This window comes from Arthrobotrys flagrans (assembly GCF_004000055.1).
Source record: "Arthrobotrys flagrans strain CBS H-5679 chromosome Unknown unitig_1, whole genome shotgun sequence".
NCBI classification, from domain to species: Eukaryota; Fungi; Ascomycota; class Orbiliomycetes; order Orbiliales; family Orbiliaceae; genus Arthrobotrys; species Arthrobotrys flagrans.
The window spans coordinates 4,821,900-4,849,241 of NW_027137556.1; the positions used below are offsets into that span (position 1 = coordinate 4,821,900).

Here is a 27,342-nt window from a genome sequence, read left to right on the forward strand (position 1 = left end):
GAAGCTAATGAATTCCCCCCCTTGTAGTGTGTCTAGGACTCGTCGTCCGCGTCGGTCAGTCCAAGCAATCCAGTCCCAGGCCCTTACCAGCTCCCTTATTCAAAAGCCAGACCCGGTTGATGTTCCCCGGCCGTGTATGGGTATCGGAAGAGGGAAGGGGAGGGGTTCGTTTAGGTCAAGGTCAAGACTCAGGATGGAGGAGAGAGAAATATAAGAGAGGACGTTGGATTTAACCTGCGCTGGTCCGAGCAGAGCTACAGAGCCGGGATTGTGTTGCTTTGGAGGATCTGATTGGCGATGGATCAGCCTGCGGGCAGAAATTTGGCAGGTCGATCAGTCCGGCTGCGTTAACGTTCCGTGCTCAACCCAGAAGCTGCTGATTCTCTATATCTGGTACTGGTCTAGACCTCATAAGAGTAAATGCTATGGATAGGTGAGATATCACTAGTTTTTGGTCAGATATGATATCGTTTAACTATCGTCTAGCTTCGTCTTTAAATTCTTTTTTAAAAAAAAATTTATATCATATTAGTCTAAATTCAATCACATCGTGTGTGCATGTCTTGTCTTTCCCTACACGTCTACTAAAAATCCAAACTAAACCACGAACAAAAATCTATCGGACGGTCTGTTACGCCCGTTCATTCGTTGGGATCCAATCCAATCCAATCCAATCGAAAAGGTTACTTTCTAAATGTACATGTACATGTACTCTTGTCTGAGCTGGACGGCAGCAAAGCTGGAAGGATGCGGATGAGGTACATAACTCACAAGTACCATACCAGACCCAGCATTATCCAGTACACGGCTTGCAATTGGATTCACCACCAAAAAAACATCTTCCTAGCTTAGCCTTATTTTATTTTTTTTGGCTGTGAGACCTGCCTTCCGCGAGCATCAGCTTGAGAATCCCCCCGATGTCCTAGTATTGGTAGATGTGACCACAGGTCGAGGCGGTTACATTCAACGAAAATTTTCTTCTTCCTTCCTTTCAACCCCTCTACTTCTAGCCCAGGTGTTTCTCGACTCGGCTGGACACCCTCGGAGCCGGCATGTGCAGCTTCCAAAGCAGCGCCCTGTCCTTGAAATTCTCTCGTTCGTTCGTCTTGGTTTCGGCAAAGCATCGACGGATACTTAGCTCCATCACTGCTTAAACTAACCCTCCACTATTACAAAACCCCCTCCCCTCCACACTAGCCTCTCCGGGGTGGTGATGCAAGTCCGTTGCATACTGCGTACACCGCACTACACCACGCACACCCCGACCCACGAGCTGCGAGTGCGAATGGGGTTTATTTCCCCTTTCCCTGTGCAGTGACATTGAAACTTTGAGCCTTTTCCAAGCTTTCCCAGCAAATAACATCCGAGTCCCCAACCAGTCTATGATCTTCATCGTTTAATTCTTGCCTACTTCCTTGCTGGACTTAGTTAAAAAGGAGCCAAGTTCTTTAGATTCCTCACTTGAGATCGCTTTTCTCCAGCCTTGTCAGACTTTAGACAAGATGGGCTTTTTTTGGCTGTCCTATTTTCTTCCCCACCTTGTCCTTGCCTATCAAAACCAAACTAACCTGTTGGATTACTATTTTCGTCGGAGAGACATATAGTGGGAGGAAAGAAAGACCATGATTCGATCACGAATTGCCATGTAAAAAAGAAAGAAGGGTAAACTCGTCCCAACCCACACAGGTGATACGTATGGCTTAGGCGCGCAAGCAAAAAGTGGGTTTCTGCGAGGTACTGGACCTCATTCTGCACTGCTGATCAGTATCTCGGTACCGTTATAGCTTTCCTATGTTATCGCCTGACCTGTCCAGCCGGCCTTTCGGTTCTCAGATTGTGATCACGTTTATCTTGGACCATTTATCTACCTCACCTAGGAGGGATATGGAAGCGACGACGGACAATGGAAAAGAAGGAAGCAGGGGAAAAAGCAACTTGGAACTATATGTTCTTGGGGTGTTTACACTTACGTCGTTTCTTGATCCAAGTATGTGCAAAAATTCCCCAAAGAAAAACGCCTATTTGCATCCGCTCCCCAAATTGTGAAGTTTTACCCCCATGATCCCCTAAACCCGCTATGCTATTACCGCTTCACACTGCCACCATCTCCAATCGATGGTTCGACGAACATCGATGTACGAATAGCCATTTCCGGCGAGCGAAATTCCATCAGCCCCCGCCAGTTTCTCTCACACTTAACACTCACGGATTCTTTTTTGGCTTTTTTGACAATGATTGGTATTAGCTTCTTATTTTCATCCCCGTTTGCCTTGTGGAACCGGCCGTTAGATCTTTTTTATCCCAACTTTTTTTACTTTCCTAACTTCACAATTATTTACTTTTTCTCTCAGTTTCTTCAAGATCAGCAATTCTCATCCCGCTGCAAACAATCTGTCTTCCCCCAGAAAAAAAAAGTACCAACCTAGAATCGATCAGGCTTGGTCTATATATTTTTTTTGTTGACTCTTACGTACAGATACACAGTATCGTGCGATCATTGAGTGGCAGAGAGCTAGAAATGTAAAACGATGCATGCATGCTCACTTTGTCCCCTCGCAAGGTACCTGAACAATTTATCTCGGAACAATCTTTATTTGCTTGACGCCCTTTCAATGATTACCAGACTTTCTTCTGCACAGTAAATTCGAAAGATGGGGTGAAGCCATATTGAAGAGAAATATTCCACCAAGGATCCTTCCCCATAAGATTCAAAAAAATCTTTTGGGAAAAATCTTTTATTTTGCTTGACCCGAGCTAGCATCTGGTACCTGTCAAAGAAATTTAACAAAGGGACGGGATCTTTGACTTATGTATGTCATAAAAGCTTTTTTTTCGATCCCGTCATCAAACACAGATTCTAAGCGACGTCTGATGGGCGGTTTTTCATCGCATTCTGAAGATTTTCTCTGCCTTGCGTCGAAAAAAAAAAAAACGAACCATCCCCGTTGTGTCTAGCCCTTTGATATCCCGTACTGCATTGTACGCAGTACCGAAAAAAATGCTTGACCGATCAAGGCTAACCCCATCGGGCCTTGGCACCTGTTATCATATGCAAGATAGTGGGCGGAAGTGGGAAACTTCCCAGGATTAAGCATAGCATGGCTGGGGGGGTTTCTGGGGGGGTTTACGATGGTGTTTGCCGTCATTCTTCAAAAAACAAAAGGGCTTAAGGGCTTGAAATACTTACCTGGGAGGCTTCAACTTCACGCGTCCAGTCTTATAGTCTACCTAGCTCTCTTTCCTTTTTTTTGTTTTTACTATCTTTATTTTCAAAAGGTATTCGGTTTTGATATGATTGGTGGGAGACATGGGAGCCTTACTCTTACGTCTAGCTCTGACCTACACCGTGCATAAACTCGGATGTTACGTAGGTAGGTACCAGGAGTTTGCAGGAACCAATTCAGAAAGCAAATCAAAGGAGACTTCTCCATTCAAATCTACACTGTAGAGTGAAAATTTCGAAATTTGACATCCTATACCGTACATATACATATATTACATACAGCGTCATGCAGTAGTCTATTGGCTGGGAGAAGAAGAAAAAAGAACACTCCTACATACATTGTTTTCGCCTTTCCGAAGGGGGGGCCGTGCCGTTGATTTTCTTTTCGTCTTGACTTGCAGATTTTTTTTTTGTTTTTAAGCCGGATTGTACCTGATGATAGTAGTGTACCTATCGTATCAACCTTCTATCTGGATCCTGTGTGTCATGAAGCAAAAGGACTAGACGTATCGGCACCTTCCCGCGCCACTTTCAAGCATCAAATTTATGACATGGTTTTTCGACCACCAGAGTGGAGTGCCGCCTCACCGCGCGGCTCTACAAAACGGGATAAGAGTAGATACTATGTATAAACCGATATCATTGATTGAATCTATACCATTCCGTCCGTCGACCGTCCATGGGTCCAACCATAGAAAAGAGCAGGAACCATCCAGTGAAGGTAGGTGGCAGCCATATGGCCCTGCCACTATTCCGACAACCCCCCTTCCACGAATACCACCATCTGGACACCTTCGGTGCCACAGATGTACTGGGGGTTCGCAAATAAGGACAAGAAAGAAAAAAAAGGAAGCAAAAAGAGATAGAAAAAAAGAAAAGAAGAACTTGCACACATACAAGAAAGATGGTGTGCTAATTAATATATGTTTAAAATTCGATTTCGCGATCTTCTCAATGGCCACGTGAAAAGGACCCAGGAGAGGATCAAGTTAATCCGCTTGGAGCAGCTGCCAGAATCTTAATTCCAATCGAACGTAAAGGAAGAAAAGAAAGGGCTAGGAGCTCGCCTCGCCAAAAGGAGTGGAAGATATTGAAACTTCGAATGAGAAGCCGTCGTGATTTCCCTGGCTCATCACACCCACACTTTTTTTTAACCTCGAGGTCCCCGGATCTTCACAGCCTATTTTGCATGCTTTCAGCTGGATACATTTGCTTCCGAGACATCCAACTGCCAGCTTACAGAATGATCAGACGGTTTTCCGGATGGAGAGAGGAAAAAGAAGACGTTCGAGGCCGTAGCCCGCCAGCAGCCCTTCTGAGACTAGATGTCATACTCGAGCTTAACCCAGCCAGCTTCGAAAGCCTCCTTCTCGTCCAAAAAGGTTCCCACAACAGTAACAACACAAATTATTATCATTTATGAAACGACCTTGGTTTTTAGGCTTATGGCAGCACACACTCCTTATTGTTTCTCCGATAGCTGAGGTCACGTTATAGGCTTGGGGGATTCCTTTTCTTTTTCTTTCTGACCGGTTCATTCGTAAAGCCGCTGCTACTGCTAAAGGATCATCTCGTGTTCTTCTGACCTTTCGTAAAACTCGCCGTGTGCCTTTTGCTTTTCGCCCCCCATGTTTCAATTATAGCTAGGGTCGAGGCAATGATGGTGGTGGATGCTTAAGTAAGTTAAGTTAACTTAATGGCCAGTTGACTGTGGCCGTAGATGCTGCTGTGCCCCCTTCAAACTATATTATCAACCTCCAAATATTGCATGTGAGGGCGGGGTACGAGATGGAAGAGTACCTACGCCGTATGATAGATGGGCGGGTCCATCGACGATTTCCACATCAGAAAAAGAAATAGCAAATATTTAGTACCTATTCGTATACCCACATACTTCCGTTTCTCTGTTTCGCTCGATCCTTCAAGGACAACCCCAGAACAGGGTCAATGTCGATTCGAATAGTAAGCCATGTCAACCGGCTCTTTACTGTGGAGTAGATGAGCCGGCTTTCTGGCAATTCCCTTGTCGTTTTTGTTGCGAAAGGGATGCTTCCATATCCACCAGATCGATATCGAGCCAAGATCTTGCACAATCTGTTATGCATGTATTCACTCTCGCATAGATACATGTACATACATACATACATACATACATACATACATACACGTCGGATGTCAAAAACTACGGACAGGATTTTTTGGAATCTCATGAATAAGTATCTAAAGGGTGGTTGCTGGGAGTCGAACCTGTGGGGTGTTAATCTATCAACATAAATATGCATGTGCTATTGCATGAGAAATCAACAGCCGGCACGTAAAAAAAATACCAGCTAGATACCTCTTTCTCAAATCCCGTACGGCATTTAATAGAGAAACACAATTCTTTTTTTACGGTTTCTCTAACGTGCACACACATTTCTCGGACTTTTGACGCTGCAGCGCAGCTCATGAACATTTCGGGAAACAATTTTCCGATCCAAGCCGGCATAAGCATTGGGTCCTCACGGTCAATGCTTACGGACGTCGGACGAAAAAGGATGAGTGAACAAGCCCGGTTACTCCTCGCGAATGCGCCGTCGCATCGCTTGTGAAGCTTGTCTCTCCCCGCGCCGACCTCGAGCTCCGCAGAGAAGGCAGGCTATATGATTCGGCAATATCGATCACCAGACCGACGCCTATTTGGCTAGGCCATTGGGAGGCAGGCATGTAGGTACGGTAGCGATCGATCGCATCGTGCACCACCATCACCTATCACACGGTAGTTAGCTTATCTGGGCGGCAACGGAAAAACAAGAGACTCGGCTCTAAGAAGAAAAAAAAACTATCCTGTCCAAGACCGAATTTATCCATTGCATATTATGTCAGAGGGAAGTTTTGTGATTTGGGGGGAAAAAAAGAAAGACGGATGTTTCAGACGTGGGTTTCTAACTAATCATAATGCGTGTATCGGTGCTAGCTGCGATGTATGGTCATGACAGTTGGCTCGTGCTTTTTAGACTATTAATGTCTGACCGACATGACAGGACATGTCCCAAAAGCCTGTTCGGGTTCAATTCAAAAGCTGGTCCCTCTGTTGACATATTTTCGCACACGCCCACCCGCTTCCCCCGATTAATAGCCAATGCAATATTGGGCGAATCCCGGATTAATAGTATGATTGGACTTAGTGCTATATCAAAGTATTTCGTACCTATCCCGTGTTCGAGTCCTGAACAGGAAAGAAAACGGACGAAAAAAATCGAATACACTTTTGCCTTATGGCCTCTCGCATAAGATACATACGACTTTGGTGTGATGGTGCACCACCCTATTCCTTTTTTCACCTGTATAATTTTTTTTATTTTTTTTTTGACTTTTTTGATGTTCTTTCTATATACCCCCCCATGGGGCGTCTAAATATGTTTCAAGACGCGATTCCAAAAGACTAGAGTATTGTGAATGTGACATCTTACAAGGCTATATCTTGATATATGTTTCTATGACATGAGAATAATACCATTCTCTTCTTATCATTCCCTGCTCTGGGAACTTGTCGATCCCGGATCCCCGTTTACGACTTCGGACTAAGTTCCCCTTTGATTCTTTCTTTTCTGGACTTTTTCTTCTTCAAGGGAAAAAGATTATTCCTCGCAGAAAACCGCCACCCCCATGTTCAACCATAGTGTCGGGGCAGCGGCTGGGGCCTCGGCAGAGTCAGCAGTAGTAGCACAAAAAAAAGTCTAACTTAACTAGCTAGTCCTTCTGTAGTCTTCAATCCAGATAGGATATTAGACATGGGACGGGGGGTAAACATATGCGTGCAAAAGGGCTTTGAGTTAAGGGTTCAGATTTGGGTAAAGATAAATTACAGCGGAACCAGGTTGGGCCTAATTACAGTATACGGCGGACGATGACGGTGGGGTGTACACTACTGCTGTTCCATGTTTTCTATCCGTTTCGTCTTGACGATATTTTTGGGGGTGTGATCGATGTAGGTATGGTGTAGCTATATGTCCAGTTGGATATAGTTACTATAATTCGCAATGTAGGATGATATGGTATATATGGGGGCGGCGCATGTATACGGTCGCAGTGGAGATATGGGATGGTTATGGCGAACAGCATGGCCAGTGGGGAACCGGGTTCGATTCTTTTAGCCATTGCATTGCTAACCAGACTGGTTAGGTCAAGAGTCGTTACGCTCCTCTTCCTTACCGCCTTTGTGTCCCCATTCCCCGAATCATGTAAGTTATTAATATCAAATATCTTAACATCTTAACATCTCATATGTATGTATGACCTGGCCCAGCTTCACCCCTTCGAATTCTTCTTCTTCCGTATTGTTCGATTTAGCGGCTGTTTTAGTCTGCATGGTCAAGATAGATCTTGGCGGGTTCATCTAATCTAGCGGAAAGAGAGCCAGGGTTCTTTGTCCTTTTTTTTTTTTTTTGTAATTTCGATTTTAAATAGGATGTGTTCTGGTGATAATCTTGAGGTTTCTGTAATAAAACATGTCTTGTCCATTGGCTTGGGACAATAGCTACAAAGCCAGAAGAGAAAGTCCGTCTAATATCTCGTTTTATTAAGCCTTAATGCCTTGCCTTGTTAGATCCTGGTTATGACATGTGCAGAGTCGTGGGAATATCGAAAGCCGGACCAGCCCGCCCACGCTAGTTACACCACTTATGTACACATCTGTCAGAGTTAACTTCGAAACAACCACGGGTTTCCCTCTCTCGGTTCTTTTAAGTTTAGGCGGGGGTCGGAGGGAGTTAGAGGGGGAACAGGGTGGGAATCCGGATTATCCTCTCATTTGCTAAACGGTCCTCTCTCTTCTATTTACTAATTATGGTGGTTTCTCGCATCTGATGTTAACATTGAGAGCTTGGGTCGTCGACCGGCCGTCATGCAGTTACACTATCACCGTGCATAGAACCACGGGTCTTTTACCGGTGCCTGTTCATTCATTCATTGATTCTGGTTTGTTTTAGGATCAGAACTGTTGTCAATTGCTGGATGAAATGGGTTTATACATACGTATTTGTCCGTCCCATGAGACCCCGTACTTACGTGTACGCTGATCTTCCAATCCTTCCATGGGGTTTAAAGGATTCACCATGATGGAGAATATATGCTACCAGGGGTGGCGTACGTGCGTGCCGAGACGCATGTCGTGGTTCTGTCATCATGATGTTTTCAATTGCGCAAAACCCAGGACAGAAAAAAAAAAAGCACGGACCACAATTTCTCTTTCATGCAACCAAGGATTGGCGTTCACGAGAACACGGATTTCTCTTAAACCTTTGTGTCCACTGTTTTTCAGCGGGCCGAGCTTAGCTGTCGAAAAAAGATTGGGACCAAGAAATATTACTCTAGAAAATCAATAGCGGTCTTAACATACTCCGTACATACGCTATCTCGTATAAACCAGAGAAAGTAAGCATTGCGTACTGTATGGAATGCATAATTTGTTGGAACATGTAAGTTTCAGACACATCTTTTATAGGGACTCATCTTCCGCGGGCACAGAAAACCAAATTTCTAATCTAAGGTTAGATTGTTTTCCTTAATGGATGCCGTCGGCGACCTGGATAAATTCATTCCCTCTCTCACTCTCTTACTTTCCCTCTTTCCCCTTTCTCATCTGACCACATGACCAGCAGATTAGATGTTTTGATAAGTTTGGGGGCTGCAGTTGAGACGACCAAATATAGGCATGCATATGGGGCTATATCAAAATGAAAAATGAAGTTTTGATGGAAAAGTGGCTGCCACACTTGATGGCGTAGTTTCGATAGATTGCCTCTATTAATTTATTTCTTTCGACAATTGATAACAGGAGGCGAAAAACGGGATGAGGGAACAAAGCGTTGATGCTCGATGGAATATGGCAAAAGTAGTTACAAAAACAATTTAGATTTTTCGTTTTCTGCTGTTTTTGCTTTAGTCCTTCTCCGCAATGCTCTGCAGGCGCTTATCAATTTCATCAACCGATAGTTTCCGGAAAAATGTCTGTGGTTCGCCCTGTTCATCATCACCCTCTTTTGGTGCGCCGACAACTCCAATCTCGATCTCGGTAGCCTTGAAGTCTTGGCTCAAAACCGTAGACAACGTCGTTATCGCCAACTCAACAACTTCCTCCCAGCTTCCCGGCGCAGCATCCTTGTTCTTTAGCTTCTTCTCGAGGAAGTTGATAGCTTCCTGCTGCTTTGGTCCGGATGCCGTAGCCTTGTAGCCCGTGTAGTATCCCGCTGGGTCGACCTTGTATAGAGAAGGTCCGTGCTCGTCGTCCAAAGATATCAGAGTCACTGACACGCCTAACGGGCGCATGTATGCCTGTCAACGGCCCGTCACGGAACGACGCCATTAGCCACGGTCCTTTTTATCATGTTCGTAACAGAAACCCTTCATTCGCGAAGACGAGAAAAAAGGAAGAAAAATAAAGATAACAATGGACCTTTCTTTTCGATATCGTCTGACTCCGTGCGGGGGCCTTAGCCCGGCAAGGTGAAACGTAGAGAGGATACCCACTTTCCGTAGACTGTTTCGTTTTGGGTGTATCCATCCAGTCTTTGATCTCAAGATCGATAGAAAGTCTTTCCGGGGCAAACCAAGTAGCATAGAAAGGCAAAAATAAAGGAAAAATTATAAACTACTTACCCTCTGGGTGTAGACTTGATTGATGTTTGCCAGTCGCTTTGCCAGAACATCACAGGGCATTTCGTACCCGTACTTGTATCTGAACTCCGCCGCTTCACCCCGTGCTCGTGTAACCGAAGCTCGAGCATCCGCAATTGATCCGGTCATAACACATCCCAGAGATGGCGAGAGGGAGAATATGTAAGTGACCGAGGCCGGATCCATCAATTTATCCTACGAATGCAATAGCAATATACCAGGTGCGATTAGCCAGCTATCTTGCATAACGGGGACCACGGGAAGGCGACACGCCCTGTCGACGGATTCGAATAGAATCGGACAAGGCAAGGAAGAGAAAGATACAAAGGCAAAAATCTCCCAATATAGGGAAGAACCTCCAGTTACGGGTTTCCCGTCTTCTCTTGCCGGGAAGGGTGGGGACCATAAAACTTACTGGGACCTTCTTTTGGGAGATCACGACGGCACAGTTTTTGCCTCTGATCCCGACGGTGGTGATATTTGCAGCTGTTATGGCTTTGAAGGCATATTCTGTGAAAGTTACTCCGTGCGTCAGCGATAACTGTACTTGTATAACCGTATTTCTGCAAAACGTAAAACTTCCTAATCATCCATTCGATGTTCCGAAACTGTATACGAATAACCGCATAGATTGATGATGCCTTGGACATCTGATACGAGATAATGATGCATTAATTCGGAATGATCTTGATATGATTGGAAGTTCTTTGTGTTTTTATCCAGCCCAAAAACAATAGGTCCGTGGGGTGAAATGGAAGAAGGATTTCCCACCAACTTGATAGAGCCGACCCTGCTCGGAGAAGATGGTGATGTGACGGTCGAATCCAGCGCTTCCTAATTGTACATACGAAGCCAGTTAGCAAAAAGAATAGTCCAAATATCCATGCCGAGGCGTCGTAAGGTCTTGTGTGTGGGGTATAACGGCATAGCGGGTGTCGCTGCTACATACCCGACATTTTGACGGCGTCGTTTCCTCGTTCAGCTCAAAGGCTAAGAAGCAATGGGTGAAGCTATCGGATCTGTATCGTAACTTCTCCGGAGGGGGGTTCTGTGAGGTCTTGGTAACGGTCAGCCGTCTGGAGATTGTGCTGATGGGAGGAGGAGAGAGGTTGACGCGTCGTCGTTGGATGTGGAGGTTGAGCAGTCGAAGGCCTGGAAGCTCTGTGGAAGCTTGGGTTGGCTCTAGGCCGAATCCAGTAAGGCGAGTTCTACTGCTTGATGTAGAGCCTCACCAACAAAGAACCACCCCACCAACTCCAGCAGTTAGCAATCGCCACAGTTTCACAGACACAAGGTACCAGGATCATATCATATCATAGTCAAAATACGATCGCAAAGACTCCAAGATGGCAGACCTCGACGAGCTAGAGCCTACCCTGCAGAACATCATCGACCAGAAAACGCTGCGATGGATCTTTGTCGGCGGGAAGGGTGGCGTTGGAAAGACTACAACATCGTGCTCCTTGGCAATACAGCTCGCCAGAGCGCGGAAGAGCGTTCTCATAATATCTACTGGTAATTTTTATGTAGTGTCTTCTATCATATGAGCTTGGCTAATAGAGATTCTATAGATCCTGCTCACAACTTGTCCGACGCATTCGGCCAGAAGTTCGGCAAGGAGGCAAGAAAAATCGATGGCTTCGACAACTTGAGCGCTATGGAAATTGATCCCTCTGGATCGATGCAAGAGTTGCTAGAATCTAGTAAGCTCCATCGAGAACACTGGTACTGAGATGCTGGATACTGATAGACTCCGACAACAGGTGAATCCGGTCAGGGTAATCCACTGGGTGGGATGATGCAGGACTTGGCCTTCAGCGTATGATACCCGTTACTATATTCCGTGGTACCACTGCCTCTAACCGATATTACAAAGATCCCCGGTGTCGACGAAGCCATGTCCTTTGCCGAAGTTCTAAAGCAGGTTAAATCGATGTCCTACGATACCATTGTCTTCGACACAGCTCCTACCGGCCATACCCTAAGATTCCTACAGTTCCCTACCGTCCTCGAGAAGGCCCTTGGGAAGCTCTCCCAGCTATCCGGAAGGTTCGGACCGATGTTGAACGGTATTATGGGCCAAGGTCTCGGTGGTCCAAGCAATGTGGACGAGATGCTCCAGAAGATGGAGAGCATGAGAGAAACTATCAGCGAAGTCAATACGCAATTCAAGAACCCGGATATGACCACGTAAGTCTCTACCGTTCACCAGAAAATCTTTTAACCAGAAAATACTAAAATAGAGTTAGTTTTGTCTGCGTATGCATCGCCGAGTTCCTATCGCTCTACGAAACCGAACGTATGATCCAAGAACTAACATCCTACGAAATCGACACCCACTGCATTGTCGTCAACCAACTGTTGTACCCAAAGAAGGGGTCAGAATGCGAGCAGTGTAACGCCCGAAGAAAAATGCAGAAGAAGTACCTAGACCAGATGACCGAATTGTACGAAGACTTTAATGTCGTCAAGATGCCGCTTTTGACGGAAGAAGTCCGTGGGAAAGAGAAACTGGAGAAATTTAGTGAGATGCTTATTACTCCCTTCGTCCCGCCAGATGTAGAATAGATACATACCTAGGACGGGTAGTTTTGCATAGTACCTTCCCCTTGGTTCAGGTGGACTTCGTAATAATATAGATCAGTACTTATCTTCTAGTTTTCAATTCTTGTTTAATGCTCCTTTTTAATAACAACAAGATTGTCTATAAACTGGAAGCCTAGATAGCTGACCACTGTGCTACTTTTCATCTTATAACCACCTATCCATGATATCCTTTTGATACTAAAACTACCGTCGTCGAGGTGCTCTGCAGGTTATTGTTAGTATTTCTGCGTTGTGCAGCTTAAACGCGTGAGGTTCAAAACAATCCAACATCCCCAACATCCTCCTCTAGAACACAACCTAACCCCAATACCTCACCACCATCTCCACATCGCGTCCCCCTCCAACTTACCTCCCAAACCTCATACAACTTCTTACCGTGATTCCAATCTATAGCCGAATGTAGCAGACCTAATTGCGACAACCCTCTCCTACCGCGCACAAATATGCCATCCACCCGAAATAACAGAATAGACGAAGGTCTATCCAAGCTTATCGAATACATTCTACCTGAACTCGAAGATGAAGATGAAGATGAAGACCTTAAGGCGAATGCCCTTGAGCTGGCTCAGGGTATGATTGATAGGTATACTTCCCGTTATTCTGTCAAATTACCTTATCGTCCATAAACTAACGATGTCATCAGTCATGTAGCTCTGGCCTATGCAGACGATCCGGCTCACATCGCCAACATCATAAAGACCAAATGTACATACACCCACCTTAAAAACCCCTCCACTCCACAAAAAAGCCCTGGCTAAAAAGGGCAAATACTTCCTATTAGCAGGTGTCTGGAAATGTAAAAGAAAACCAGCAGGAGACAGTTTAAGCTGACTGGTTACGAATAATTTTTAAAAACCAAAGTAATCCGAGACAACCGTACATCCGACAAAGCTCTTCGATTTCACAACCTCTACTCCCGACTTTTGACATTACCGTTAATAAAGAAGAAGGGTGCTATTCTCCATTTATTACACGAGCTATCTGAAGAGCCGGAAAGGAATACGGCAAGTAGAGCGTCGGAGAGACCGTCTACTGCTGTAATCGATTCGAGAGCACCGTCGAGAGCTGAAACGGAGTCTACGAGGCGGCCGTCAAAAGCTACGACGGTGAGGGATGAAGAAGAATTCGATGCTTCTGTGCCGCCGAAGCCTTTTTTGGCGCCGGAGAGGGGAGATGGGAAGACCGGTGAACCAACGAAGGCGGCTTTACTGGCTGGTATCAATCCGCCATTAGGTACTTCACCATATCATACCCGTTTATATAATCACCTGCTGACAGAAGCAAATTTTAGACCCCTCCGAAGTCACCCTCCTAAAAGACATGCCTTTCACCCTCCAAGGAGTCTCCTCCAAAAACCTCACCTTCTTCCCCGAGAACACCCTAAAACTCCCTTCAAACCTCCCGGTACCCTTGATCTCCCTCCTTCACACCCTCGCCGAACCGGCATTACTCTACCGATCTCTATCAGCCTTCGTCGAAGAATCCGACGCAATAGAAGATAAAGGCGGTCTAGTCGGCCAAAGCCTGAGCGCAGCGATAGGAAACGAACTAAAAGCCTACTTGAGCTTAGTAGCCGGTCTTGAAGGCGAAATCCGACGTGCAACTTTATCACTAGCAGAAGATGACCCGCACGGTCTCGCGGTTCGAAAAGTCGGTGTCACACTTCGAAGATGTATGATATGGACTCGAGAGGCAACAATGGGTCTCCGCCTCATGGCCGCCATAGTAGGTGAATCCAAGGGCAAACGAGGCGGTCAATTAATCTCCATTATCCACGGTTTCTCAACCTCTCATGGCGACCCTTTCGTCTTCAACTTTGCGAAACGATTGTTAACATCCGTCACCCGGCCGTTTTACGATTTACTCAGAAGATGGGTTTATGACGGGGAACTCACAGACCCATATCTAGAGTTCTACGTAATAGAACAATCCGAAGAAGCGATAATGGAAGCCAACGCCGAACGCCGCGGCTACGCCTCCAGCGTCTGGCAGGATAAATACAAACTCGACACCGAAATGATCCCCACAATCATGACGCCCGAATTCGCAAATAAAGTCTTCCTCATCGGCAAAAGTCTAAACTTCATTCGCTACGGCTGTGAAGACTCAGAATGGGTAGAAAAATACTCAAAAACGACAAGTAAAGCATTAAGCCATGACGACTACGCCTCATTGGAACAAAACATCGATGAAGCTTACAAAATAACGATGGAGAGGTTAATGTACCTCATGAACAAGAAGTTCAATCTATTCGAACATCTCTGCGCACTTAAAAAATTCTTGTTATTGGGGCAAGGTGATTTCATCGCCTTGTTGATGGAATCTTTATCCTCAAATTTGGATCGACCTGCGAATACACTGTACAGACATAATCTCACTGCGCAGCTCGAACACGCCATCCGCGGCTCAAACGCACAGTTCGAATCCCAAGAAGTTCTCCGCCGACTAGACGCCCGAATGTTGGAATTGAGTCATGGAGAAATCGGCTGGGACGTATTTACTCTCGAATACAAAATCGACCCACCAGTCGACGTGATCGTAACAACCTACGGTAGTCGAGAGTATCTCAAAGTCTTTAACTTCCTATGGAGGATCAAACGTGTGGAATTTGCACTCGGCAGCGCGTGGAAGAAGTATATGACGGGAGCTAGGGGTGTATTGGCCAGTGTTGCTGATAAAGTTGGAAACGATTGGAAGGTTGCTAGGTGTTGTATCGCCGAGATGATACATTTCGTAGCTCAGCTACAGTATTACATTCTCTTTCAGGTTATTGAACCTTCGTGGGAGAAGTTAAAGGCTACGATGGAGAAACCCGGGGTGACGCTGGATGATCTTATCGACGCGCATAAAGCATATCTTAATAGTATTACTAGAAAAGGGCTTCTCGGAGGTGGATCAACGAATTCGAAGTCGAGGCAACCCGAGACGTCCTTTCTGGCGCAGTTGCATGAGATTTTAAAGAATATGTTGGCTTATAAGGATGCTATGGACGGGTTATACAGTTGCTCCGTAGCGGAATTTACAAGACGACAAGCTACCTCCGCGCTCATCGACGCCAGAACCGCAGCCGGGAAATGGGGTGTCACAGAATCCGACACTAACACGCCCTACGAATTCGGCCAACAAGTCAAAAAACACTCCCTCAGGCATAAAAAGGTGGATATAATCTCCGATAGTGACAGTGATTCCGACTCAGACTCAGACGACGGCGATTTACCGGGTATTAGACAGAGGCTGAAGACTTTGACGATAGAGTTTCAAGCTAGGACTGCAGTGCTATTGGGGGATTTGGCGAATCAGTCAGATACGGATATGAGGTTTTTGGGGGTTATGTTTTCGTTTAATGACTTTTATGTGGTGAAGAAGGGGAAAGGGAAGACGGTTGTGGAGAGGAGGACTGCGCAGAGGGGGGATGAGACGCCAGCTTGAAATTAGAAGCTGGGTACGTTATGACTTTGTATATAAGTTTCTTTTTTTTGTTTAGCGGGGGGTTTATTTGGAAAATAAAGGATGTTATATCATTCTATCCACACAGGCAGCCAACAGCTAATCGACGAGATTAATTCTCGGATATAAGTTGTGAAAAGGTAAAAAAAGGAAGATGTTCATAGGGAAGCAGAACCAAGCGCCTATAGCAGTTAAACAAAAAGAGAGTCGCACACCACCAAGACAACAAAATAACAGAACAGACGACGAAGAGGGGGGTCGCCCACATGCACCTTGGGGATTCTTATAAATTATGCATGAAACCTGAAAAAACGAAAACTAAAACGCACTGTCCCGACATAAAAAACCCCAGCGTTTCCTCGTATAAGAAAAAAAAGAGAAGAGGGGGAATATAAGGATTACTTGGTAAGTAAATAGGAGTACAAGGCACCCAACATCTGACACTAATATCATGAAGTAGAGGCGGCGACGACAACGGCAGATTTAGTGCTCAAAACGCGGAGAGAAAGAAACGGGAGTACTTTCGTTTGCCCCGTTTTTTTGCTATAGCTAAAATCCATAGGAAGAAAACAGGTTGGTGAAGAGGGTAGAGGACAAAGGAAGGTGAAATCACATTGCCATCTCGGCTTGGAGCTTCCGAAGCTCTGCCTCTTCGTCGTCTTCTTCGATTTGTTTTGCCGTCTGCTTCTGTTTCTCTATATACACCAAAAAATGAACTGTTAATCACTGCATCATAATGTAAAATTGAAGGGAGTCTAGAAACTTACCTACTCCGTTCGGGACGCTGACAGGCGGTGCCCCAGCAGACAGCATCTGCTCGTCCAACTTCTCTTGCTCCAGATCTCGTAACTCGTCCAGCAGCTCGGACTCATCGATCTGGTTGTGGGTTTCGCCAATCTGGCCAATACGTTCGGCTATCTGGTTCGAGTTTGTCATCTGCTCGTCCAGTTCGTCGAGGAGGTTGTCTATCTTGTCGATATTGTGCTTCTTGTTCATATCCTTCATAGCCTTGTTGGCTTCCTTCATGGCCTCGAGGGTTTGGTAGTTTATGTTTGCATTTTCGATGGATGATATCTGGGGTTTTTTGACGAAAGGTTAGAGAAGGACGGGTTTGAAGGGTGGAAATCGGGGATTGATAGAGTGCTATACCTGTGTCTCCAGTGTTGCAATCTGTTTCTGTGTCCTTTCCAATTCACCCTCCAGTGTCTTCTTCTTCCTCAGCGCGGCCAGTGCCACTAGTCGAAAGGTATTAGCAGATGATTCCCTCTGCCAAATCATCATCTTCCGATAGAAGAAAAATAACTACAACAAAGGAAATCCAGGTCTATGGTAGAAATGCTTACCGTTCTTATTCGCCGTGACATTCTTCTTTGCTTTATCCTCCTGATCGTGAATCTGAGTCTCAAGATAAGCCTCTCGCTTCTCTAGTGTCTCCTTCTGTTCTCGTAGTTTTATAATAGCGCTCTTTGGTCCAGAGTTGCGGGCCGATCCGCCGCCGCCGCCGAACCAGGCGCTGTTGAACCATCCGCTCATGGTGTCTCGGTAGGGGACTGATACGGGACGTATCTATGTCCGTATGTCAAAGTAGATGTCCTCTCGGAGGCGAGTGGCGGGTGGGGAAGCTCTTTCACTCGTAGGATCTCTCGCTACCCTCGTCGGAGATAAAGAGAGATAGGCTGATTAAAAAAACTGCGGGGTTTCTTGAGCACGAGATCGGGTATTCGAGTACAAGCGCTATTCTTGGATGAAGTTCCTTTGGAAAGCTAGGTAGTGAAGAGCAGTATCGATGACTTTTGGAGGTGGAGGATGGGGGGGGGTGGGAAGAGAAAGAGGGAGAGGATGGCAAGCTCTTGAGAGGATGGATGGGATTAATATTTTGGGTGGTGATGGGTTGGGTTGGGCTTGGCTTGGCTGGAGAGATGAGCATGAGACTAACACAAAAGCTTAGCTTAGCTCTCTCTTCACTACTCAAACTGCACCACCTCCTCCTGGTACCCCCCTAGCTATAGGTATGTATATACACTATTGGATCCCACTAATAACTACTAATTAAATTACTAACTGACAAAGGTTCAAGTAGAGATATTATTGTTTGTGGGTTTCAAGTTCACCGGATCTGTATAAACAGTGCTTACTTTTCCCTGGGAACATCTATAAGCGCATATTGGCGATACCGATATCACAGCTTCATACAAACATCACCCGAGCTCTTTTATATAAAGAAATATAATAAAACGATAAAATAAAAAAAAATGCCAAAACCGGCGTCTACAACCTCAAAAAAAGGCAAAAAGGAAGCCGCCCGAAAACCAGACCCCGGTCCAAGCAATACTACCCCAGAACCTCCCCAATGGCCCCCCTTCAAGGGTCTCCTCCCACCCGAACTCCTCCAGCTAGACACAATCCTCTCCCACCAAATTCTCACAATCTCCCGCTTCTTCCCATCTTCACTATGTAACACCTATATCCAGTTCCTCTCAAACCTGCCATTAACAACAACTCCAAGCAAACCAAAACGTGGAGATGCAATCCGAGTAAACGATAGATTCCAAGTGCAGGATCCGGCGTTTGCGAAAAGGCTATGGCTTGATACTGGATTAAAGGATATACTGGAGAAGGAGGAAAGTAGAATGTTACTTTGGAAGACAGATGAATTGGAGGCTGGTGTGAAAGCTTGGGGGTTGAATCCGAATATCAGGATATATCGATATACAAAAGGTATATAAACCACCCTTAAGTACCCTCAAGACCCCTATACACTAACAAACAAACCAATCAAGGCCAATTCTTTGATAAGCACTGTAAGTAGTCCAGGTTCCCCAAATATCTTCAAATAAATTCTAAAGTATTAAAAAAAGTCGACGACTCAAACACCCTAACCGTCGGCACCCCTCCCTCCCCCCACCGTACAATATACACCCTCCTCCTCTACCTAACCGGACCAGCCGATGGCGTCGTAGGCGGTGAAACAGCCTTCTACCGAAACGAACCATACATCCCACTTTCCAAGAAGGAACTCAAGGAACTAGTAGCTTCGGGGCAGCCGCAAATTATAGAAGTCCAGCCGGAGAAAGGAATGGCGCTACTGCATCGGCACGGGGATGAATGTCTGCTTCACGAGGGAAAAGATGTCCTGGCGGGTGTTAAATGGATTATCCGTAGCGACTTGGTGCTGGATGTCTAGAAATACTTCATGGTTCAACGAGTAATGTGTTGGGTATCCCCGGTTGAAAATGAACCTCGGCCCAAAATAGCCAGGGCGGCAGCTTTGCCAAACCCGGGGATGTATTACCCCATAAGCATTGTCGTCGTCTGTTATAAGAGCGTCGCGGTTCCCGAATATTAATCTCAGTGAGCTTTCATACAATAATTACTTTGGAAACCTGTTGTCACAGCATATTTTATCATCATATCATATCAAAAAATGGATACCAAAACCCTATTTGACGTCAAGGTACCCTCTCAGCTCTCTATAGATATCGTCGCTGAAATGTGCTAATACGTAATATCATCTACAGGGCAAAGTTGCTCTCGTGACCGGTGGCGCCAAAGGTACTACACACTTCGCGATATCAATACAAAATCAAATAATATAAGTCCAACTAACACGTTAAAAAGGCATCGGCCGCATGATCTCAGAGGGCCTCGTCGCCAACGGTGCCAAAGTCTACATCTCCAGCCGAGACGAGAAAGCCTGCAAACAAGCCGTCGAAGAACTAAACGCCATCCCTGGTGGTGGTTCGGCGCACTACATCACCGCCGACTTTTATAAACTAGAAGCAGTTCAAAAGCTTGCGGACGAACTCAAGAAGAGGGAGACAAGTCAGTGTTTTTTTTTTTTAAGAATCATTCCTAAAAATTAAATTTTGGGCAGACTAGCTAACGATATCACGGTTAGAGCTTCACATCCTTGTCAACAACAGCGGGAGCAATTGGGGCGAAACATACGATAGTTACCCCGACACCGCCTGGGTCCGAGTTCTGACGTTGAACGTACAACGTGTATTCAGCATTACCCAATTAGTCACCCCACTCCTCGAGGCCGCCGCCGAACCACTCAACCCAGCTCGTATCATCAATATTGGAAGCGTTGACGGTTTAAGAACGCCCAGGTTGGAGACATAGTCAGTATTTTTCTATGCTATCTTAGTATTGAAGATACCGAATACTGATATTTAGAAAAACAGCGCCTACTCCGCCAGCAAGGCCGCTCTCCACCATATGTCCGAAGTCCTTGCCCATCATCTCGGCCAGCGAAATATCACGTATGTCTATATATAATCCCTAAGTATTCCTCTAACCAAATTAACAATCATAATATATAGCTCCAACACCATCGCCTGTGGCCCCTTCGAATCCAAAATGATGGCCGCCACACTAAAGAAATTCCAAAAGGACATCGAAGCCGCAATCCCATTATCTAGGATAGGAACCCCAGAAGATGTTGCAGGAACCGTTCTGTTCTTGAGCAGCAGGGCGGGGTCTTATGTTAATGGCGCTACAATAACATTAGAGTAAGTGGATTCTTTCTCTCTAGTATTCTAACTCAATTAATGTTTGGAATCACTTTGCTAACGATATACCCTTGAAAATAGTGGAGGAAGTGTTGCTTCGGCAAAGTTGTAAGAAATAGAGGGTTTTGCAGATATTTTTTTTTTGCTGTAAGGGATTGATGTACGATAATTATAATAGAGAATGCGATATATCTCGTATACCGACCTTTGACCGGGTTCTGTTCCTTCAACTATGCCACACGTGTACACATCCATATACTACTGCACCATTCCAAAGTCTATAGGCAGTATAACGACTACCATCGAACCGAGGTCACGGTCTTGAAGATAGCTATGGTATTCTGGCGAGATTTCTGTCGTCATAATTATAATGACGGCAATAGCGTTTGTAGTCATTCATAGATATTGCACACCTAATATCTCCAACACACGAAGTCACAAAATACCACAAATATAAAGAATCGACGGAAAACTATTGAATTGAGAGTATTGACCACAAGTTCAACATCTCGAGACTACTCCGTAATCGTACATCCATCGAATATTGGAACCCCGAGCAAAAAGTATCTTAAAAGTACCTATAGCCAACGAAAGTTTTTCCCATATGTCATTTCTCCCTCCCCGTATTTGGCATCGCCCAATTTCATATGAACTAACACAGAGTATATCCACACACCCCATCATTGATTCCACCACCTCTTCAAGCAATCTTCGCGACCCTAACGATAACAGTCCCAAGAGCACCGGAATCAATTCCCGCACCAGAAGACGAAGCCATATACTCATCCGGAGTGGTAGACACAGTGAAGGAATTAGTCTTAGAACCCCAAGGACAATCCCAATTGATATCGCAAATCTTGATATTCCCATCCATGATGGAGAAGCTACCCTGCGTACCGCTGGAAACATCAAAGCGGCCGCGGGAAGCGATGCCGTAGGTGCCCTTGCTTGTTATAGTTGACTCGTCGACTGCTGATACGTCGATTTCATGGTCTTTGTTGTCCCATTATAGAATTTGCCCCCTTATCTACCCATACTCATTAGTTACGGAGAACCCTTCTGTAGGAAATTATCTATGGGCTAATGATATGTAATCCACAAATGCCACAGATCAATTGATCAATCTCGGACATTAGTAAATATTTGATCGGAATACCCCTTGGTAAAGGTTTCTACATGATGTCTGTATAAACATTTATCCTTACGACGCAGAACTAGGAACGATCTTAATAAACCTTTCACAATACCCGACTACACCTACCTACCTCATCCATCATGACCATCTTCCAACCCTATCAATTTCCCCAATCTCCAAACATTATAAACGTGTTGTTTTTGTGGGTTGGGGTAGCTGGCCTCGAGACTAAACCTCAGTCCAGAACCGATATATATGCATATGTGAGCCCCTTGTTTCTCAACTAGCTGCAGCTGGGAAAATAACACTCCTAATAAACAATAGATAAGTACCCGAATAAGAACCATAAGGAACGGCGGCTGCGACGGCTGCGGGACGGGTCGGTATACGTCTACGTTATAGGTTTCGAGACAGCTAGCCTCGAGTCTAGGTGCTCTTGAGAGTCAGTCTTGAAATAAAGCGAGGCACATACATACATGAACATACATTTGTAAACAACCTCCCCTGTTCAGAAACAGCCTCTGTAGAATTAGAAGTACGGGGTACTAGCTAGGTATGCATATGATCATATCAATTTCTCAGCATGGTAAAAAGAAGATGAAGAAAAAAAGAAGCAGCGTCCGCTATGCCATTAACACAACGGACCTCAACAATCCATCTCTTCATAGCATATTCAATATCAAAAATGGCCTTTTCTTTTAGAAAACGAAAAAAAGAAAGGTGCATAAGAAGAATGGGTAATAAAAAACCATAATGTGTGAAAGCGTAAATATGAATAATGAAACACGCCGTGAGCTGGAATAGAGGATAATAATAAGGAAAATAAAAAATAAAAAATTTATGTACCCAGGCCCCCAGCACTAATTTACAAGAAATATCTTACCGACCCTCTTCCAAACCTTCACACCTTATCTCCTCATAGAGGGTGGAGGTCCACCATACCGCTGTTGACGCATCTGCTGCTCCATACGCCCCTGGTATTGCTGCTGCTGGTTCGTGAATAGAATTTTGAACCCCTGTAACATCAAGCCCCGTTAGAATCTGCGGTATTTGTGATGGTGTTAAGAGTTTTAAGATACTTACATTACAAAGAGCATTAACGTCACCATACAAATTATTTGCTAGTGAAAACGCCTGCGGCACCACCGTAACCTTCCATGAGTTTGGTGGTTTATTTTGCCCGGTCTTGAAACATAGGTCAAAATGCCCTGGTCTCTTGGGGTCAGGATGGAAGACGTAGACGGTACGTCCAGGGAAAGCCTCGGCGTAGTTTGTTAACCATGCCTCTATTCTATTGTTAGTAAAGATCCATAGAAGGATTTAGTAGAAGGGAAAAGTCGACATACCAGCCTCCTCCCGCGTTTTCTTGAACTTGTCATGACGTTCAATCTCCCCGACCTTCTTCGCCATCGGCTTGATATGATTGAAAATTAAATCGTCCAAATCGCTGTATGTGTACTTCCCACCGACCTTCAAAGTCCGGCCGATAGAGAACTCATTTTCCTTGTCAAGCTCAAGAACGTCGATATGCTGGTACAAGCCGTCACCGACTTTCCACGTAATAGCGATATGGTCTTGTCCTTTCGATGATGGACGAATAACCACATCACCTCGAGAATGCTGGGCCAAATACTCTTCTGCCTGCCGGCTATTAAAGGCACGGAAAAGTGGGTGCTTGATAACACGTGCAGCACGATGTTGTTCCTCCTGCTTAACTGTAAGGGCAACTCTATCCTTTTCTTCTTGATCTTCGTCCCACTCATCCGGCTGACGTTCGTAGCTCTTACGGAACGGAATACGAAGCTCCGATTCTTTCAATGTCAACTCCGCATAGAAAGACCGTATGTTAATGGTCTTGATCTTGGCTTGAACTGTTTGTGAAACGTGGAATAAACTGTGGGGCGACACGCCAAACTTGTCGGACATCTCTTCTGAGGCGACGTTTCCGGTAATGCCACAATCGAGCTTTGTAACTAGGAAGCGGTCGGTGACTCTTCGGATATTCACTGGCACGATCATACCGGGCACGAGTGAATCCGCCGTCTCACCTGTAAGCTTGGTAAAGATTTCTTCGCTGGATAACCGTCTGAATGGATTTCGTAGTTCCTCGTAAGGTTCTTGGAGTTCTGCCCTGATGGTCTCTAGAGTCGCTCGCTTCCTTTGGTTGAAGTTCCTCTCCAATTCATCGGCGTACTCCTCTAGAATCAGCTCGTTGACCTTGTATTGCTCGTCCTTGCTGATCATCAATCTTATGACTGCCCCCGGGTCATCGCCGTTATTCGTTCGTTCGTTGACGTCCTCCTCATCGAGCTCAAGCGCATCAGCAGCCATTTTGCGACCAAGTTCGTAATCTTGAGGGTGAACTCTGGTACTATCCAGATATTCGGAATCGGCAGCCTTCAGTTCATAGGCGTATTCGATGATTGTGAAACTGGCGCAGTTGGTCCAAACGCAAGGCCCCATCAGAGGTTTAATGTTATTATCAGGATCGCCAACCATCGAACTACGGCTCTGCACGCTCCCACCATTTTGCCCAATCATCTTGAGCATATGGCCCGCCTTTCTCGGTCCGAGTCCGCATAGGTACGGCAACAAGTTCGCGTAATACTGGTTATTAACCACCTCGTTGATGTTGACGCCAGTGAGATTGACCATATCTACCATTGCACTCTCAAGGTTGGACTCGAGTTTTTCCCTGGGTAAGAGCTGTTGATCGGGGTGGAAACTAATCGACAAGACATCCTGACCACAAGCCGCGTACTCCAGCAAGGGGTTTTGCACATAACGAGCAAGAGCAGCGCAATACCGGCCGAGCGAGCTCTGACTCGGGAAGTCAGCCGCTGCTCGTTCGCTATTCATATAAAGACGTGCCACCTCATCCTGGACGAAAATGATATCCAAAAGATTACGCTGGCCATGGTCCTCGTCGTCGAGACGAATATCTTCCTCTTCAATTATCTTCCTCAGTGCTGATTCAAGCGTATATGTCGCAACGGTAAATCCGCCGAGGGCGATAACAGCAGGGTTTCGGTCGTTGATAAGCTTAACAAACTTCTTGACCTCCTCCGTATCGCGCACGCCGTTCATCTTAAGTGTTTCCAGAACTTTACCGTATTGATCCATAAACACGCCGATAACACCATCTCTCAGATCGGTGCCCTGGCCAGCGGTTAACGCAAGGACGCGGGGAGGGAGTATATTGGGGTCCGCTGGGTTAATTTGAAAGTGACCTTGGTCAAGTCTCTCGGTGTAGTTCTTGCGGACTTGTTTAGCGAGCTCGTCTTCACAGACGGTCTTAATATTCTCCTTGTAGTTCTTGGCCATCAGATTCAGGAGTTTTTCCATGGCCATGTCAACGACGTCCTTTCTTTCTTCGTTCCAGGCATCTGCTTGGTCGCTATAGTTTTCTGACGAGATAAGGTCGTAAAGCTTACGGAGATATCGGGTTTTGGTGCTCATCTCGATTTGAAGGGTAACCAAGCCTTCACTCTCAGCGGCCAGCATTTTCAGGAATCGTGCAGGATGGCTTAAAAGAGCCCCAGTTGACTGGTTTTTGAGATATTTGAATTCCTATTATCAAAATCAGCGTACGAAATCCTGAAAATGTGAACAAGTGAATCCTACATAGTAAGGATGTAATTCATCGATCTTCTTCAAGCCTTTGTCGGTTGTGTTGACATGGAGCTGGCCATTAATAAAGAGTTTCTGTCGAACAGCCCGTCTTAGGATAGGATTCATGAAGAATTCTTCCGCAAGCATAGCCTTCGCAGCCTTTAGGGCCTCAGAACTAGTTCTGAAGTCGCGACCATCCAGACAAGTGTCAGCCAACTCATTAGGAAATTCTGCAGGCTCGTCCGGAAAGTTGCGCTTCTGATCCAAACTGACGTTGTGTGCGAACTCGGCAGCGGAGATACCAAAAGCCTTGACTAAATTATAGACCCGAGACTTTCTGATCTTGTCGAAGATGGTACGTGTCGCACCTGGTCGCTTTTTGTGTGTTCCATTCGTTCCGTTGGCCTGCGACTGGATAGCTGCTATATCTTTGAGTTCTTCAGAGTATCGGAATTGCAGGTACTCTTGCAAATCCTGTATTTCTTCCACGTTCTCGAGATCGTTGATTCTATCGTTGTATGTCTCGTCTTGGACATTGAGAGATTGATACGTTCGCTTAACAGCATTCTTCTTGTCGATAAAGGCCCGATACTTGAGGTCAAGCTCCATGACTGTCCACAGTTCATCCTGACCAAGGAGACGGTCACCACCATTCCGTCCCTCATTATGGATAATGTAGTCCTTTCGGTTTTGGTAGATGAACGGAATTTCCATGTTGTCCTTGACGATAAAATCGAGAACGCGATTGACGGCACGGAAGAATGGTTGGCGATGGTGCTGTTCTAGATTTCTCTTCTGCGCGAACATCAGAGATGCAATCCAGTTTCCTTCTTCCGCATACTCATCATCGGTGATCGTGATATGAGCGTATGGTTTTCGAGCCAGCTGGAATCGCTCCGGGATATCGATTGAGCGGATCTCATTATCCTCATCTGTAAGCATGCGCTCCTTGAGTTCACTAGGCTCAAAGACATCCTCAAGATTCATGACCTGTTCTCTCTTTTCTTCCTCTAGTTCCTCCGCTGTCACGATAGCCCAGTCATATTCATGTCCATCTCCAAAGATTTCTTCCATTTTTTCTATCGATTCGGCATTGAGCAATCCCTCCCCCGTAGCAGCTGCCCTCTTTTGTTCTCGGGCTCGGTCCTTAGCTCGATTGCGCTCGTCGACGTCGTCCTCGGACATATCATCATCTTCGATAAACCCATCGTCTTCGTCTCCCAAGTCTTCGATGAATTCACCGGCTCCTTCGTCAGATGATATATCGACAAGATCACGATCGTCATTCCTAGGTCGCTCTTCTGCCTTGCCACGTTTGAACCTTTTGAGTTTCTGACAATCGGGTAGGTTAGTAAAAGCTATATCAAGCTGGTACATTTAGAGTATAAGCTTACATTGCCCCGGGGCCTCTCTTCACCCATATTTTCAGCAATGAGATCAAGATCTTCCTCATCCATCTCATCGTCCTCTTCTTCTTCGCGGGTCGACCTTCTACGCTTTCGCTTCCTCCTCGATCTGTTCTCAGGCTCGCTCTGGCTTTCTTCTTCCTCTTCATCATCATCGCTGACGATAAATCCTTTCCCGACCTATGACGCGTATATGAGTACGGAGCTTGCTATATATCGAATACAATCCGAGGAAGGAAAAGAAGGACAAAAAAAACCACCAACCTCTGCGAGACCTTCTTCTTCGTCTTCGGTATTCTCCTCCTCGCTAGAATCCATATGGACGTCGTTATCGCGAGATTTCTTCAGTTTTTTGCTGCGTTTCTCCGTTTTCCGGATGCCACCGGTTTCTTCGTCCATACTCTCATCCTGCGACTCGTCCTCCGCCTCTCGATCAAAGTACCCGCTCATGTTGGGTGGGTTGTGGGATGATTAGATGGATGGATTTTGAGATGGAGACGCGATTAAGGGTGATTGATGTCGGTCTCGATTGGGAGATATATGACGGATCCGGGGTTTTGTGAAAAGGAATGTCGGGATGGAGGTGATTGGAAGGAGTAGCGGCGCGATGGGAGAGAAGGGTTGATGGAAGAAAGCTGTTGGATCCTCAGAACGAGCAAGAGGCGTTTCGCAGGCCTGTCTAGCCGAGTTCAAGCCACATTTTGTGTACACTCGCCACACATGGCAAAAGCCACTCCAACA

General features: G+C 45.7%; 7 protein-coding genes across 8 annotated transcripts; 4 read left to right on the forward strand and 3 right to left on the reverse strand.

Annotated features, from left to right (window-relative positions):
• Positions 1 to 9,145: 9,145 nt before the first annotated feature.
• DFL_009422 (uncharacterized protein) lies at positions 9,146 to 10,836 on the reverse strand (the record flags this gene model as incomplete). The annotated part of the gene is made up of 5 exons (XM_067639305.1): positions 9,146 to 9,538; positions 9,863 to 10,075; positions 10,296 to 10,390; positions 10,652 to 10,714; positions 10,830 to 10,836. The coding sequence occupies 5 exons, from the start codon at positions 10,834 to 10,836 to the stop codon at positions 9,146 to 9,148; spliced, it is 771 nt and encodes a 256-aa protein (XP_067487107.1).
• Positions 10,837 to 11,226: 390 nt separating this feature from the next.
• DFL_009423 (uncharacterized protein) lies at positions 11,227 to 12,448 on the forward strand (the record flags this gene model as incomplete). The annotated part of the gene is made up of 5 exons (XM_067639306.1): positions 11,227 to 11,395; positions 11,452 to 11,583; positions 11,644 to 11,699; positions 11,757 to 12,070; positions 12,130 to 12,448. 5 exons carry the CDS (start codon positions 11,227 to 11,229, stop codon positions 12,446 to 12,448), a joined length of 990 nt encoding a protein of 329 aa, XP_067487108.1.
• A 482-nt stretch (positions 12,449 to 12,930) lies between these two features.
• DFL_009424 (uncharacterized protein) lies at positions 12,931 to 15,916 on the forward strand (the record flags this gene model as incomplete). Of its 2 annotated transcripts, XM_067639308.1 has the most annotated exons (5): positions 12,931 to 13,070; positions 13,131 to 13,192; positions 13,272 to 13,283; positions 13,349 to 13,720; positions 13,779 to 15,916. In XM_067639308.1, 5 exons carry the CDS (start codon positions 12,931 to 12,933, stop codon positions 15,914 to 15,916), a joined length of 2,724 nt encoding a protein of 907 aa, XP_067487110.1. The 2 variants fall into 2 exon arrangements, with proteins under 2 accessions (XP_067487110.1, XP_067487109.1); XM_067639307.1 differs by lacking the exon at positions 13,272 to 13,283.
• Positions 15,917 to 16,543: 627 nt separating this feature from the next.
• Positions 16,544 to 17,467, reverse strand: DFL_009425 (uncharacterized protein; the record flags this gene model as incomplete). Its single annotated transcript, XM_067639309.1, has 4 exons — positions 16,544 to 16,629; positions 16,702 to 17,008; positions 17,084 to 17,169; positions 17,278 to 17,467. The coding sequence occupies 4 exons, from the start codon at positions 17,465 to 17,467 to the stop codon at positions 16,544 to 16,546; spliced, it is 669 nt and encodes a 222-aa protein (XP_067487111.1).
• A 719-nt stretch (positions 17,468 to 18,186) lies between these two features.
• Positions 18,187 to 19,118, forward strand: DFL_009426 (uncharacterized protein; the record flags this gene model as incomplete). Its single annotated transcript, XM_067639310.1, has 3 exons — positions 18,187 to 18,652; positions 18,715 to 18,735; positions 18,793 to 19,118. The coding sequence occupies 3 exons, from the start codon at positions 18,187 to 18,189 to the stop codon at positions 19,116 to 19,118; spliced, it is 813 nt and encodes a 270-aa protein (XP_067487112.1).
• A 240-nt stretch (positions 19,119 to 19,358) lies between these two features.
• DFL_009427 (uncharacterized protein) lies at positions 19,359 to 20,560 on the forward strand (the record flags this gene model as incomplete). Its single annotated transcript, XM_067639311.1, has 7 exons — positions 19,359 to 19,388; positions 19,453 to 19,486; positions 19,553 to 19,756; positions 19,833 to 20,058; positions 20,122 to 20,199; positions 20,260 to 20,448; positions 20,530 to 20,560. 7 exons carry the CDS (start codon positions 19,359 to 19,361, stop codon positions 20,558 to 20,560), a joined length of 792 nt encoding a protein of 263 aa, XP_067487113.1.
• Positions 20,561 to 22,491: 1,931 nt separating this feature from the next.
• On the reverse strand, positions 22,492 to 27,051 carry DFL_009428 (uncharacterized protein; the record flags this gene model as incomplete). The annotated part of the gene is made up of 6 exons (XM_067639312.1): positions 22,492 to 22,599; positions 22,667 to 22,869; positions 22,930 to 25,153; positions 25,208 to 26,527; positions 26,590 to 26,781; positions 26,866 to 27,051. 6 exons carry the CDS (start codon positions 27,049 to 27,051, stop codon positions 22,492 to 22,494), a joined length of 4,233 nt encoding a protein of 1,410 aa, XP_067487114.1.
• Positions 27,052 to 27,342: the final 291 nt, after the last annotated feature.